This window comes from Dipodomys ordii, unplaced genomic scaffold, assembly GCF_000151885.1.
Source record: "Dipodomys ordii isolate 6190 unplaced genomic scaffold, Dord_2.0 Scaffold95, whole genome shotgun sequence".
NCBI classification, from domain to species: Eukaryota; Metazoa; Chordata; class Mammalia; order Rodentia; family Heteromyidae; genus Dipodomys; species Dipodomys ordii.
Window position 1 is genome coordinate 1940249 of NW_012267311.1, and position 16654 is coordinate 1956902.

General features: G+C 42.4%; 1 protein-coding gene across 1 annotated transcript in view; it reads left to right on the top strand.

The window, feature by feature from the left end:
* The window catches only part of Aco1 (aconitase 1, soluble), a 50689-nt gene that overhangs the window by 28205 nt on the left and 5830 nt on the right, over positions 1-16654 (top strand). Inside the window, exons 7-17 of the mRNA XM_013026642.1 lie at positions 307-446; positions 3127-3298; positions 5303-5403; positions 6245-6361; positions 7265-7424; positions 8523-8658; positions 9515-9599; positions 10323-10479; positions 11908-12032; positions 13452-13556; positions 15017-15159. Of these exons, the coding sequence (XP_012882096.1) occupies positions 307-446; positions 3127-3298; positions 5303-5403; positions 6245-6361; positions 7265-7424; positions 8523-8658; positions 9515-9599; positions 10323-10479; positions 11908-12032; positions 13452-13556; positions 15017-15159 (1441 nt within the window). The remainder of the gene's footprint in view (positions 1-306; positions 447-3126; positions 3299-5302; positions 5404-6244; positions 6362-7264; positions 7425-8522; positions 8659-9514; positions 9600-10322; positions 10480-11907; positions 12033-13451; positions 13557-15016; positions 15160-16654) is intronic.

The following is a 16654-nucleotide window of genomic DNA, read 5'->3' on the forward strand; positions in this document are numbered from 1 at the left end:
AGATTTTTCTACCCAGCCTGGCTTTGAACTGCAGTCATCAAATCTCAGCCTCCTAAATAGCTAGGAGCCAGTGGCACCCAGCTAACCATGGACTCTTAAACCTTACTCTCCAGTGTAGCCCTGAGGGTTACAGCTGTCAGGGTGAGGAGAACACTTTGGAAAAACAGTTGTTAAAATTTTCGTAGAGAGACAGAGAGAGAAAAATAACTTTTCCCTATAGAAAACTCTACACATTGTAACTGGATTTATTGAATTCTTAGATGAGTAGGTATAGTGAATTGTTTTGTCCACGCCGTTCCCTTGCAGGAGTGGGAGGAATTGAAGCAGAAGCAGTCATGTTGGGCCAGCCCATCAGCATGGTGCTTCCTCAGGTGATTGGCTATCGGCTGGCAGGGAAACCCCACCCTCTGGTGACATCTACTGACATCGTGCTCACCATTACCAAGGTAAGGACATGCTGCCTCTTCTCTGGTCTTAGAAAACCTGTGACAGGTGGAGTCTGGATTTCTGTGTGCTGTGGAAATCCTGGGAAATAATACACTCAGAAAAGAGATGAGATAAGTTTTCATAATTATGTTCATTTTCCTTTTTGATAATTATGTTTAATTTTCCTTTAGTGTTCATTTTCCTTTTGCTTAATTTTTTTAAATTGTGACAGAGTGAAACTATATGTAAATTAAGATGATGTTTATATGCCTACCACTTAGATTTGGCAGATGATAAGATTTTATCATATTTTGGAATCTGTTTTTAAAGAAGTAATATACATTGTTTATGGCTGACACCACCTTCCCACAATCACTGTAGTGAGGTTGAGAGATTCCCATACAAATGGTTTTTGTTTTTGTTTTTGTTTTTTTTGGCTGGTTGTGGGGCTTGAACTCGGGGACTAGGCACTGTCCCTGAGCCTGTTTGTGTTCAAGGCTAGCACTCCACCACTTGAGCCACAGTGCCACTTTGGGTTTTTGAGTGGTTAATTGGAGATGATAATCTCATTAGGACTTTTCTGCCTGAGCTGGCTTCAAACCGCAGTCCTCAGATCTCAGCCTCCTGAGTAGCTAGGATTACAGGCATGAACCACTGGAACCTGGCTGATTATACTTTCGATATATTTTTCCCACATGGTTCTTTATATGTGCAAATAGTAAATTAGTTTCATGAGTGTTGTTTGACTTTTAAATTTTTCTTCTGTATTGCAAATTATAGTATTATAACAACATTTTCCCAAGTTGGAAAATATTAAGATTTATAGCTTAAGCTTTTATAAGAAACCATCCTTTTTTAATGACTTAGATGCTTTACCCCCCACCCCCAAAAGTTGCATCTTGGAAAATTTTTTGGAAAAAGTACTTCATAAAAATCCAAGAGAATTTCTCTTGGAATGATTGGATTTATTTGAAGACCATACTTATAGTAAATATCTGTACATTCTTTTGCTTTACATTTTTTAAAGAGTGAACTCAGAGCTTTGTGATTATGAGACAGGTGCTCTACCACTTGAGCTTACCTTCTAGCCCTATTTGTGCTAATTTTTTTGGAGGGGGGTCCAATCGTGGGGCCTGAACTCTGGGCCTGGGCGCTGTCCCTCAGCTCTTCAGCTCAAGGCTAGCGCTCTACCACTTGAGCCACAGCGCCACTTCCGGCTTTTTTGAGGAATTGAACCTAGGGCCTCAGGCATGCAAGGCAAGCGCTCTACCACTGAGCCGCCTTCCCAGCCCCTGTGCTAATTATTTTTGAGGTAGACCTTCTTTGTAACCCAGACTGGCCCCGCCTGAAGTCTTCCTGCTTTCACTTCCCCACACTGCTGGGATGACAAATGCATGCCAGGGCACCCAGCACTTGCGCTTTCCTCCATAGTTAGGATTACACACACACACACCATGTACCCAGTGAGATAGAATCTTACAGTTTTGTGTCCAGGCCAGCCTCAAATCATGATCTCTTGACCTCTGCATCCCAAATGGCTAGGAGTACAGCCTTCAGCCACCATGCCTGGCCGTGCTGTGTTTCAGATAGAGTGTGCCACAAAATTTGGAAACATTCACATAACAAAAAACGCTTTTTACAGTCTGTGAAACTGGCTTCATGCTAAATCAGCCATGGGCCTCACCCCTGGCTGACGGCCTGTTGCATTGACATGTACCTGTAACATGAATCTTGCTTATCATTACCTTTACATATAAGTCATTTACTTATTATTAATTATTATGATTACATAACAATTGATTTAGATTTATTTAGTTTGAAAGAACTTAATTTTAGCACTTCTAGGCACTTCTGTCTTATTAGAGGGTGTGTGATTTGGGGACTTACTTTTTCTTTTTTTTTTAATTTTATTTTATTTGTGAACATACTGTACAGAGGGGTTACAATTACATGGGCAGGATAATGCATACATTTCTTACCAAGCATTGCAGCCTCCTCCTTTGTTTACCCTTCACCTCCCTTCCCAGCCTCCCCCTCCCCTCCACCTAATCCTTCCCCCCATCTCCCCCACTGACATTGTAAAGCTCGTTTTTGACATGGCAATTTGTACTTCTCATTGTTGCAACAGGTCCACCTGAATCCTTAAACGACTTGTTTTTCCCCATCTCCTCCACAAGTTATACTGACATCAAGTATATTGAAAGCGGGGGTTATACTGTGGGGGAGGGACATACAAAGCAACAAAGAAATAATCTTTTAAATGCGTTAGAAACACATGCATGAAAGAAAAAAAACATTAAAATACCTATCTAAGGATTCATTTTCCTAACATCACATTATCTGACTTTTTCCGCTTTACTTAAGAAGTATGTTGATGTAATTATACAGGAGAGTCGGGAGAAAGGTGGTACCTAATCCCTGTTACTTTTCTCCCAGCCCGTAAGCGTTAACATCTTACCTATTCACAGCACATTCCCTGAAACTACAACCTTAGCCTATGGCACTCCTCACCACTCCCCAACTTCCCCAGTGATGTCCTTTGCTGTCCCTGGGGTCACCCAGAATGCTGTGTTACTTAGATGACATTTTTAAAGTATTTTTTTAAGTAATCTGAAGCATGTTGGGCTAACTTATTGTTTGTGCAAGAGGATAGTTGTGAGCCATCAAGTTTCAAACTTCTCTGTTGTTTTTGCTGCTCAGCACCTCCGCCAGGTTGGGGTTGTCGGCAAATTCGTGGAGTTCTTTGGCCCAGGAGTAGCTCAGTTGTCCATTGCTGACCGAGCTACAATTGCTAATATGTGTCCAGAATACGGAGCCACTGCTGCCTTTTTCCCAGTTGATGAAGTTAGTATCAAGTACCTGGTGCAGACAGGTAAGTGAGGCTCGGGGAGGCAGAGGGTGTCTGCTGAAAATCTCATTGAATACAGAGAACCCAAGCCCCACTATATTCCTGTGCTCTGGTCAAAGTTACATATTTTGCCCTGCTTTTGGACCCAAAACATTGTTGGTATTGAAGAGTCTATACAGGTGGTATAGCCAATAGAAAGAGCTTGGTGCCCCAGAAGCCTGGATGCTGGATTTCAATTCCTAGTTTTTAACTATGAAACCAGTGATCTCAGTAATGATGACTGTTATCTGAAGTAGCTGGTATACCAGACACTGGGCATGTATTTACTCTCATCATCATCATCACACAGATGTGTGAAGGCAAAGTAGACTGATTAAGCAATCCAATAGGAGAGAAAACTGAGATCAGAAAAACACAAGTTATTATCCAAGGTTAGTAAATAGCAAAATCAAGATCCAGCCTGCAAAGGCCTGACTCTGGTTGTTCTAAAACAAATGAAAATCTTCCCTGTAAGACATTTTATGTCCTTACAGTTTTAACTTTGTATAAACTTGTTGAGAAATGAAAACAGAAAAATGTGCTAATGACAAAAGTAGTTTTCTGTATGGGAAAGCCAGCAGAGAATCCCTGGGCGGAGACTTGAACAGATGGATGAGGGAAGTGGGGGTTTGAACCAGGCATAGGTAGGTTTTCATGAGGCTTTTATAAGCTCCAATAAATCTCAGCTCTTCTGCTAGCAGGAGGAAATTCCTCTGGAACTAGTAATGATTGTGATAAAAAAGTTTATTTTTAAGAAAGCTTTTCTTAAGTCTAACCACATTGGAATTCCTATGCCTTTGTTCCCCGCAAAGAATTAGAAGTGAAAAGGATATAGAAGTTAAAAAAAAAAAAAGAACCAAGACAGAATAAATAGTTGAGGGCAACAGCCTAAAGAACAGGAAGGCAGAATGGCAGCTGGGAAAAGGAGAAAGGTTACAGAATGCTTCCAGAAGTCAAGTTCACTTCTAAAAGAACTGGAAATGTCACCCGAGTTCTTACTAATTGAGTAATAAACTCACCACATCTATTAAATTGAGAGGAACACTTTAATAAAGTGAGAACCTTTCCTATTCAACCCTAGGAGAACTCTCTCCTGTTCATCTTCCTGGAAAGGAAGCATAGCATGCGATCAGCAGTGGACTTGACAGTAGGCTATGTTCAGTGTGTTAATAATGAAGCTCCTTGCTGTTTTTCGGCTCCATAATGAAAGCCAGTGACCTTGGTAACTCATTTGAAACACACAAGCATTCTGGCAGATGGTTGGATCCAACTTTTGGCCAGCTTAACTGTCAAAGAAGCAGGTCCACTGGGCATAGTTTGTGAGCATTATTATCTTCAATATCAGAGTTCAGAGTCATATTTCTGGCGATATTGCACTTTGGACTTTGGAGACCGACTTAGATTTGGATCCTGGTTCAGCTATTTGTTGGCTGTGTACTGTGGGAAAGTTTCCTGATTTGTAAATGAGAATAATAGTGCTTTTCTCATAGGATGTGATAAAAGAATGAAATACTTCACATAAAGCATTTAGCACCTAGTACCAGGCACACAGGAAGTGATCACTAGTCAGGGAGGGGGGGGAGGGGTGAGGAAGAAGGCCGGGGGAAGGGGTGGTGTTGGGCTTGGAGTCAGTGGGGTGGGGTGATTATTTCAGAAGGAATGTCACATGCCAAGTCTTTATGACCAGCTGAAGGTAGATTCGGAAGTGCACTTTGACAACTGTCTCAGGCTTCGGTTCCTCCTAATCAAGGGTTGGAAACCAAAAAGAAGAGGGGAACCTACAGGTAGACGCAGAATTCCTTCCAGAAGATATAGCTACTTCGTGAGGAACAGCAGGTCATTCACGGCTCCATCCAAATGCAGACAGCATCAATCAGAGGTCACACAATCAGCTGTTGCTAAGTGTATGTGTGAAATGCATATTCCTTTCATAACTGCTGATGGACCAGGAAATACTAACATGTCACTTTCCACTTTTATACCATTTAGGTCGGGATGAAAACAAAGTGAAGTACATTAAAAAGTATCTTCAAGCTGTAGGAATGTTTCGTGATTTCTGTGACTCCTCGCAAGACCCAGACTTTGCTCAGGTATGAGATATAACGTCTTCTACCAAACACGTTTCTTCTTTCCCAAGGTTGCACTTATGGGTGTCTGTTTTCTGGGGTGGAGAGTGCAGTGCACTTGTGAGAAATGAGTCACAAGGATGAAATATGAAAGGGATAAGGAAAACGTAAGAAATGTTTCAACTACTGATTGACACCTCCTGCAGGGCAGAGGATCTAGAGCTATTCACAGGCTTAACTTTGTCATTGATGTAGTCCTGAAAAGAAGCAAAGGTATGAACACATCAGTTGATTCCATTTATCCTCCTATTTGCCTTTATTTCTTGGGTTGCAAACTGAACCTATGTGTTTTGATAGCCAAGGTTGGAGGGTAAGCCAGACTTGGAATCCTTATTTTTATGTTTTATTGAGAAAAGGAATGTGTGATGAAACTAAAGCCTAGTTCCTGGCACCAGTGACTTACTAGCATGTCCTACCAGATCACTTTTGAAGTGTGTTGGTTTATGTACTGTATCAGTAGAAAACCCACCTCAACCTAATGGGAGCAATGAAAACTACATATTATAAACTGCTTCACAGCGTGGGGTGAGTGAAAATACTGCATAGCTGCTGCAGCATCTACTCTGATCTCTAAGAGGCATCAAGAAGTCCTGCCAGTCTCGCTTAAGTGCCCAGCTTGATCTTGGGAAATGAATAGCTCAGGTCTTAAAAGGAGTCTGGGGCTTCTTTGTTTTAGAGCGTGATGATTTTGTTTATTGGCTTATGTTACATTTCATTGCGATGGTTGGTTTCTCTAGCCTGGCTTGTGCTGCTGCTTTGTACCTGTAATGTGAATTCCGCAATTCCTTTTGGCTCGGATTTACAGGTTGTGGAGTTAGATTTGAAAACAGTGGTACCTTGCTGCAGTGGACCCAAAAGGCCTCAGGACAAAGTCGCTGTGTCTGACATGAAAAAGGACTTTGAAAGCTGCCTTGGAGCCAAGGTAGGGCCTCTGGACTTGGCCACACGTCCAGTTTCCTTCCTGCCCAGGCTTTTACCCCACTCCATGAGGAATCCTCCTGGAGCCTGCTACTGAGGGCAGGTCTTGTTCATTCTAAAATCCTTAGTGATTCCTTCACTACTTGCTAGCAAGGCAGCTTCCTTAGAGCCATGTGCCTTTGTGTAAACACAACTGAACCTTCCTTTTTATGTATGTCTGCTTTTCACATGGCTCACCATGTTGCTTACCCCACTCAGGACTGCCTATCATGGTTAATGTCAGCCTTTTCCTACATGGCCACCATGTTTCTTTTCCATCATCTGGTGTGCTATTCTGTGACATCCTTCAGACTTAGTACAGATACCAGCTCTGCAACACAGCCTGACATCTCATAACAAAGTCTTGTTTGCCTCTCTCAGAATTTCAGGGCACTTGGTCTGACCACCTTTGATGGGATATCACTTGCTTTAAATTATGTTGCTGGTACCTTATTTACATGTACAAATTCCCTCACTGAATTATACTGTGGAACATAGGACGTGTGTCAGAATACCCAATGGAATGTCTGTACACAGACTTTCAGTTGAATATTTTCCAAATAAAAAATAAATGATCAAGATGTGCCATGACTTGTAATCCCAGTACTCAGGAGACTGAGGCAGAGGATTTGTGGGTTCATCTCCAGCGGGAGCTGCATAGTGGCAGCCTGTTTCAAGAAAATTGTAATGAAAGGGACTCGCTCTTAGACACTAGCATTGTACCCTATGACAAAAAAAAATTACCATTACTGAAATATTCCTCCTCCTACCAAAATAAAAACTTTTGACCATATATGTTTTTTTCTTCCTATCTTTATGTCTTATTTTTTTCTTCCTGTATATAATATGTACTTTTTTCTACCTATAGCAAGGATTTAAAGGATTCCAAGTTTCTCCAGAACATCATCATGCCCAACAGACATTTGTCTACAATAACAGTGAATTCACCCTTGCTCATGGCTCTGTGGTAATCGCTGCCATTACAAGCTGCACAAACACAAGTAATCCATCTGTGATGTTAGGAGCAGGTGAGTGAGTGTACGTTCATCCTGTGGGTCTGAGATAGGGACCCATCTGGTCACTGTGTTGTACATGTAGGGCCTTTCCTTTCTGGATGCAGAAATAGTATCCAAAGCAAAGTATTTAAGATAGGAGTCATAATATAGACTTATAATATAAACATTTATAATATAGACACACAATAGGCTTTTTCTTTAGAATTATCCCCAAAGATAATAGAGGAAAGCTGAATTTCTGCTGCCTAGAATCTGTACCAAATGTTAGAAAATAAAAATAAAAAAAGAATGCCTTCTGTCGTGTCATAGACTTTGTTCTCTGAAAAATCTCCTGACCAGCGGAATTCTGTACCATCTTGGTGGATTGGCGGTTGCATCTGAGCCAGGGCAGAGGGCATAGGTTGATAAGGCTCAGTGCACCTGACCCTTCACACAGTTCGGGTGGAGCAGTTAATATGCACTTGCAGGAGGTCACTCACACAAGATTTCTTTAGTTTCTAGATACTGATTCGTTGTGTGCATACATCAGGGTGAACAGGGGAACTTTCTTTTTGAAGAGTTCATTGGTTGCCACGTGAGCTTTCCTTCTCTGCAGCCACCAGACCAGTTTTCGTAGGCCACATCACAAGCTTCAGTAGCTCTTGTACCTTTGCCATCAGCATCCAGTTCTCTAGTAATAGTCTCTGAATTTGTCCAAAGTTCAAAGTCCCAGGAACTGGTGATGTTACACTTAAAAAATACCTGTGTCTAGATTTTTCTCTTGTAACCCGTTTTATTCCATGCCAACCAATACACAATATAGTCCTCCAGTTCTCATCTCCATCCACATGGAACATAATTAGAAAGATAACTTTTCCTCCAAAAAATTCGAAATTCGTTTGTAATTTATTGCTAAATGTTTGGGGTTTATCTCTTAAGCAGAAACATAAAAGTAAGCACATCCCTTTCTTCATTTCTGTGACCGGCTTTGACTTTACTGAATACATGTATATGTCCCTGGGCCAGGAACTTTGGACTTCTGTTAGGCAGAAAAATCTGGCTCTTTCCTGAGGTCCCCTGGACACCTAGAGCAGGTGTTCATGCAGAGTACCTCTCTTCACTGTTTCACAGGGTTGCTGGCAAAGAAAGCTGTGGATGCCGGCCTGAATGTGAAGCCATACATCAAAACCAGCCTGTCCCCGGGAAGTGGTGTGGTCACCTACTACCTGAGAGAGAGTGGAGTCATGCCTTATCTGTCTCAGCTTGGGTGAGGCATTCTTGTTTTTGTTGTTTTTTATTGCTCGTGTATCTTGCTAAGTCACCGAGCAGAGCAGCTGTGGGCTTCTCGGATACTGTCTGATTACATAGTCTTCAGCAGATGGTGGATGGACTTCAACCTGCCACTCCAACTACTCAGGGCCCTGCTGTACAGTTGTGCTGGCTGTTCATGGTACAAGGGTGCCCTCTAAGGGCCAAGCCTGTGCTCTGCTTTCAGGACCCTGTGGTGCCCCCCCGTAGTATACACCCGTTTCTCACGTGCCCTGGAGTGTGCCAGGAGCTGCTTGGTGGCTCTGCCACAGAGAGGTATATCTTTTGATATGAAAATAATTATTTACCATGGCTAACAACATTCTGATTCCTTCAGTCCAGTTGGGTATTCGTTGCCAAGTAGTTTTTCCGGTTACCTGTTATTTCTAGTTTAGACATTTATTTTCCAGGCACTGTTGGCTCATACCTAGCTACTCAGGAGGCTGAGATCTGAGGGTCACAGTTCAAAGCCAGCCCAGGCAGCAAAGTCCACAAGACTCTTATCTTCAGTTAACCCCTCCGAAAAAGCCTGAAGTAGCACCGTGGCCCAAATGGTAGAGTACTGGCCTTGAGCAAAAGGAAGTTCAGGGACAGTAGCTAGGCTCTGAGTTCAAGCCTCAGGACCTCCAGATCATTCGATTCTTTGTTATGAGTTTTAAAAATATGAGTCAGATTCTTCTTTGATACAATATATGGAAATGCCCCACAGATGGGAGTATCACTGTCCTGGCTTTACGGCTCTCTGTGTCCCACAGCCTCCTGGATAGCTTAACGGCAGAGCAAGTCCCTGATCGTGATTCTCTTTCCGTGTCTAGGTTTGATGTGGTAGGCTACGGCTGCATGACCTGCATAGGCAACAGCGGGCCCTTACCTGAACCCGTGGTAGACGCCATCACTCAGGTAAGTACAGAGGAGCCCCGGTCTTCAGAGATGTCGTTACTTTTCACGTGATAGATGACCAAAAAATGCTGGTATTTCAAAACAGCCCATGGAAACAGGGTGAGATTAAAAATATTCAGAATATTGTCTTTCGTGCTAAAATTACATAATCTTAAAGACTTACTCTCTTTGTGCCTCATTTTGCACACCCGTCCATTGGAGATGGCAAGAGTGTCTGTTTTATAGAGTTACAGGAATTCTGATGGTGAGGGTGCCTGGCACTCAAGTGAGCTTAATTCTTGCTGGTTTTGACTCCAGTAACTCAGGAATTGTTTGCTCCTGCTTGTGTGACATTTGGTTAAGAGTCAAGCAAGTCTCCATGTGTTGGCTGCATTCATGTCACAAAGTTCTGTAGCCTTGAAGCTACTGTGGAATGTGTGTGCGTCACTTGGCTTCCTTACTTATCCCTGTATCTGCACTTTCCCACCAGTTCTTCAGCCAGGCAGCCATGGCTAGGACACTCCATTCTCACCTCCCTGGTCTTTTCTCATGAGCAGAAATCACTTAATATTACTCTGTTACTTTTGCTCTGAGAAATCTACTGTCTGCCTTCTCCCTTAGCAGAAGAGGGCCAGGTGAAAGGGCAGCAGGTGGAACAGTAGGGCCCGTGATAGGAGAGCTGATGCAAATGGTCTGTGAGGAGAGGTCTAAACAATCTCTTTGTGACTTGATTTTTCTCTCAAGGGAGACCTCGTAGCTGTGGGAGTACTATCTGGAAACAGAAATTTTGAAGGTCGCGTCCACCCTAATACCCGGGCCAATTATTTAGCATCTCCTCCCTTAGTAATAGCATATGCGATAGCTGGCACCGTCAGAATTGACTTTGAGAAAGAGCCATTAGGTAAGTTTTTTGGTTTTGTGATTGTCATTCTTTTGCAGTGAACTCCAAAAGAAAAAAAAATGAAGTAAATTGCTGTTTTTGTTAGTGAAAAATGATGTGTCAAATCTCCCCAGATAAAGACAGAGGAGAATCGTCTGAAGTAAATAATATGGTGTGGGGGGTGAGAGGAGGCAAATGGGGAAAGTGGTAGGATTGGCTATTCTGGTTTCTTCTGAAGTTCATCCCTTCCCTCTCCCATGGGACATTGTTCTCATGTATACTTTGTGTCTACACACTCCAGATATTTCAGCCTCTCAAATTCAGGAGAAGTGATACTTTATCTCCCCCCCCTCCCCGTTTTGCTGCTTTATGGCCTTGAATTCATTTTAAGCAGTCTCCCTTAGAAATCTATAGTGTAGCAGTTCATATAATGGTTAATCTTTATTATTTGTGGATTCTATGTTTGTACTTTTGCTCCCTGAAGCCTGGCATCAGTGTGTCTTTTTTGTTTTGTTCTCAGGATTGAGCTCAGGGCTGGCGCTTCAGTGGAAGCACTGTCACTGGAGCCCTGCTTCCGGTGCCATGTCCGCTGCTATCCTGGCATGTAGAGGGAAAGAAGTCAGGAAGGCTGCACTCTGCCTTTCTGTCTCAGTTGTCACGGTGTCACACTATAAACAAGTGTCATTGTTACTGCTATTTAGTTCCCATTTATATTTGCTCCTCCCCCCCCCACACACACACAATTTGGTGCCTTTTGTAGTGACTGATGTTTAAAATGGCCCACATCGGGCTGAAGTGCAGTCTGGTATCCTAACACAAGTGAACTGTGTTCTGCCTTGGGCTTGGACAGACTTCATTCAAGCATGAGTTAGAGCAGTGCTGTTGGCTATACGTTCATGAGGCATCGATGTTCAGCCAACCATCAGAGTTCCTAGGGGATTAATTTCAGGATCTCATATACCCAAGTCTGCAGACGTTCAAGTGCCTTGTAGCAAATGGCCTTACATTAGCATTTAACCTATACAGATCAGCTCTGAATTGAATACCAATACAATCCAAATGTTTAGGAATAGCTACATAAATATTGTATTATTTGGAGAATAATGACAGGTACTGTGTCCTTACATATTTAGTACAGATGTAATGTTTTCCCTAAATAGTTTTGAGGTATAGCTCAGTTTAGCAGATGTAAAACTCACAGACATGAAAGACCCACTACATATTGAATAAGATGTCTTTAAAAAAAAAAACACTTATAACACAGGACTATGTATTGGCCAGCAGGTCTGAAGGCCTAACCTGTATTGTCTCTGGGAGCAGATGACATTCAGTGATTCAGTACAGACCCTTCTAGCACAGAGGCACTGGAGAAAAGCACCTCCTGTGTGCAAGAACGAAGTGGAGACATAGGCCAAATGCTTCTCTCTGATAACATTCATGTTTTCCCAGGAGTTAATACGAAGGGACAACAAGTGTTTCTGAAGGATATCTGGCCAACTCGAGATGAGATCCAGGCAGTGGAGCGCCAGTTTGTCATCCCGGGGATGTTTAAGGAGGTCTATCAGAAAATAGAGGTGAGGCCCCTTTCAGTACCTAAGAGAAAGACTCTCCTGTGTTCTATCTGCATGTCTTCAGGGAGTATAAGGTATAGGAAATAGGATTTATGTCTTTGGATAACTAGAGAAGTGGTTTTCAGCCATATGATACCATTTCTTTAACTTTTTGTTGTCAAGGTGATGTACAGAGGGGTTACAGTTACCTACATAAGATAGTAAGTACATTTCTTAAGGAGGAGGCAACAATGCTTGATAAGAAATGTGCTCATTACCTTGCTCATGTAACTATAACCCCTCTGTACAGTATTTTCACAATAAAAGCCCTACTTTAAAAAAGTACATTTCTTTTCAAACTTGTTACCCCTTCCTTCATTTTTCTCCCTCCTTCCCTCTCCCTGCAGTTCCCCCCCAAGATATACAGATCATTTCTAACATGTTACTTTGTGTATGTCACTGTTGCATTGGTTCCACCTTGTCCTTTGTCTCACCATTCTGTTGTTCCCCTTCCCTTCCCTAATTCAGATAAATGTATATACAATACCAGGGTACCAAATTCAAATACAGTGACATAGGGGGAAGAATATGCAAAAGAAACAAGAAATTATATAGTGTATTAAAAACAACAACAACAAAGAAAAACCTCTGGTGTCCATGTCTTGGAGTTCATTTCATTTAGCATCATCTTATATGGTCATATGTATGTAGCTATTGAGCTATTCTACTCATCTGTTAAGATTATCCTAGACATATACTATTTATTGAAAATAAGGGAAACCATGGGACCTATGTTTCTTTGGGTCTGGCTTACTTTACTTAATATGGTTTTTTCCAAATCTTCCCATTTCCTTACAAATAGGGCAGATGACACACAATTTTATAAACCTGACACTCCCCAGATGTTCCTAGTATCACTGAAGGATAATCAGCTGAATTGATTGAACATACCATTCAGTGTATTATTTGGTTGCTTTAAGAATATAGTAAAGGGGGCTGGGAGGGTGGCTCAGTGGTAGAGTGCTTGCCTTGCATGCATAAGGCCCTGGGTTTGATTCCTCAGCACCACATAAGCAAAAAGAAAAAAGCTGGAAGTGGCGCTGTGGTTCAGGTGGTAGAGCACTAGCCTTGAGCTGAAGAGCTGGGGGACAGCATCCAGGCCCAGAGTCCAGGCCCCACAACTGACAAAATAAAAAAGAAAGAAGGAAAGGAAGGAAGGGAAGGAGGGAAGGAGAGAGGGAGGGAGGGAGGGAGAGAGGGAGGGAGGGAAGGAAGGAGGGAAGGAAGGAAGGAAGGAAGGAAGGAAGAACTCTTTTGTATTAACTATTTTAAAAAACAGTATTTGTTGTATGTCTAAACTAGAGTATTTTGCATATTTAATTTTCTGTAGGATGGATTATGATTTAATATGTCTGTATTTTTCTTTTTTCTTTCTTTTTTAAGACTGTCAATGAAAGCTGGAATTCCCTAGAAGCTCCATCAGAAAAACTGTATTTTTGGAACCCCAAATCTACATACATTAAATCACCACCGTTCTTTGAAAATCTGGTATGACTTTTTTTTTTTAACAATGAATTCTTTTTTTTTGGTCAGTCATGGTTCTTGAACTCTGGGCCTGCACACTGTCCCTCATCTCTTCAGCACAAGACTAGAGCTCTACCACTTGAGCTGCAGCTACACTTCCAGTTTTTCTGATGACTTATTGGAGATAAGAATCTCACAGACTTTCCTGCCCAGGCTGCCTTTGAACTATGATCCTCAGATCTCAGCCTCCTGAGTAGCTAGGATAACAGGCATGAGCCACCAGTGCCTGGCTAACAGTGAATTCTTTTTTTTTAAATAAGTTTTTTATTGTGAAAATACTGTATAGATGGGTTACAGTTATATGAGCAAGGTAATGAGTACATTTCTTAACAAGCATTGCTGCCTCCTCCTTTGTTTTACCCTTCCATCCCTTCCCTCCCACCTCCTCAACTGGACACCACCCCCCCCACTCCCTCCACCCCCCCCCCGTCTAAATTGTAAAGTTCATTTTTCAACATAGTGACTTGTACATCTCATTGTTACAGTGGGTCAACCTGTATCCCTATTTAAACATCTTGTTTTTCCCTTCCCCTCCCCAAATTATACCCGACATCAAATACAGTGAAAACAGGAATTCTATGCCTCCATCAGAAACAATGACATCGCCCCATTTGTTAGGAAATGGAAATACTTGGAAAAAATTACATTAAGTGAAGTAAGCCAGGCACAAAGAAACATAGGTCCCATGGTTTCCCTTATTTGCAATAACTAGTATATGTCTGGGACAAGCCAAAAAGGTCAAAAGCTATGTACATATGACCAGATAAGATGAAGTTAAGTGACATGAACCCCAAGATAGGGACACAAGTGGTTTTTTTTTCTTGCTATTGTTTCTAACATATTTATAAGGTACCATGTGATTTTTTTTGCTGCTTTGTATGTTCCTCCCCCATGGTATAGCCCATTTTCACAGTTTTAACAGTGAATTCTTTAAAAAGCTCTTGGCCTTGTAAAATACACTTTACTACCCATTCCCTTGCTTAAAATACCATCTTGTTAAAAACCTTTGCCTAGTTAGGCAGATAGTACTGTGGCTTTCGTAGGACAGGGAGGTTTGTCTGTAGGGACTGTTTCTCTATGCAGGGACTCTGTGACTGTGTGGAGGCCCTAAGGTGCTCTGGGAGAACACTCCATATACTCCCCAGTGGGTCGTTGGGAGGGGCAAGGCAGAGAAGCCAGAATTCCATTTGTGTGGAGAGGAAGGAAGTCTGGTTTGTTTTGTTGCTTTGGAGAGGATAGTGCCAATTACTCTGCCTTTTCTTCTAGCTTGAGTGAATTCACCTTACTTCTCTAAGCACTTGCTCAAAACCAGAAAAGGAGAATTCTGTGTGAATTTGGTGAAGAGCTGTCATTCAGTTTGGATTACTTGGTGAAGTGTTTTGAGAAAACCTGGGCAAACGCTGACTTGTCATTTTCTTTGCTAGACTTTAGATCTCCAGCCTCCCAAATCTATCGTGGATGCCTATGTGCTGTTAAATCTGGGAGACTCAGTAACAACTGACCACATCTCTCCAGCTGGAAATATTGCAAGAAACAGCCCTGCTGCCCGCTACTTAACTAAGAGAGGGTAAGTCTGAGTGAGGTGGGAAATCTAAAGACAAAGTCAATTTTTCTGAAGCATCTGTCAGCACATGATTGATTCCCAGCAGGGGGCAGCAGAGAGTCACCTTGTTTTTGAGCAAGTGTCATCCCTGCCCCCAGCTTGAAGTGGAGCCTGCCTGAAGCCCCGCAGTGATAGACCCAAAATGCCAGGTCCTGGTTGAGAAGCATGTTTACAGAGAACTGCCTCAGCTTTGTAGTTCATTTATCCATTCATCAGTGCCAAAGACATGTCAGTGGTTATTAGATCCGTGGCATATAAATATAAATATTTTCTGTTGTACTGATGGGAATTGAGGTTAGAGGTTCTCAAGTCTGATTTCCCAGGAGAGGCTCCTGTCCCAAGTTACAATCAGCCCCTGCAGAGATGGATCCCAGAGATGGTGATTCTTCACCATTTTGTGACATACGAAGTCTTTCAGGAATTAAATGAAAGCAAATATACCTTCTCCTCAAGATGCACCAACCCACAACATTACGTAGACAGGATCTCTGGGATTCCTAAGCATGCCTGCCTGCTCCTGAAGCCAAGTTAGACCCATCACTAAACCGTATTAATACTCATGCCACTCCCTAGTGTTTTAAGAAACAGGCCAGCCATTGTGTTCATTGTAAGACAATGTCCTTGATGGCGTGAACTGTCTTTTATATTGGTTCCCAGAGACGAGATTTTTCTCTGTTTGGGGGATCAGAAAAATGGATCCTGCCACATTGGTACTACTGTGATTTCATTTTGTAAAACTTGTAAATTATGTGGCCAACATATTGTTTACCTTTGCGTACATTTCTTAATAACTCAGGGACAAAGTCAAATCGACTTCTGCTTAGCTTTTATGTAATGTGAGTTCTAGGTCAGAGGCCAGGTGCAGGCGTTCTAGCATGTTAGGCCTGGCCCACTTACACTGTGTAGAGATGAGTGGTCATGAAGGGCAGACAAAGGAGGTTTATGTGATACGGGCATGCTGCAGGAAGAAGGTAAGCAAGCACTTGAATGTGTTTTTAGATTAAAGCCCACATAGTGCTTTAATCAGAAGAATGGAGGCAGAGGGCAAGAGGTATACATAATCATTAAAGAATCACAGATGCAAGCAGTCTGGTGGTCAGAGGTTGTTAGAGCTATGGTTGGGTTGATCATCCATTATCTCAGAACTGGTCAGGTGAGGCCTGGTCATGGTACAATCATTGGTGGCTCAGGGTAGTTTCAGTTCTTGTTATAATATTGTATCAATCAATCCTATTCCTCCTGGATTCCAAGGTGGCTGCATGGAGAACAGCTCAGAAGACAGATATGAAATGGCAGCCGGGATGCCAAGTTTTTATGTTGTTTCTAGTTAACTTGTGGGCCAGTGCTTTCCTCCTCCTCCTCCTCCTCCTCCTCCTCCCCCTCCTCCTCCCTCTAGTCTACTCAAGAGGCTCACACTCTTGCCCAGCTTGCTTGCTCATGGCTGGCACTCTACCGCTTG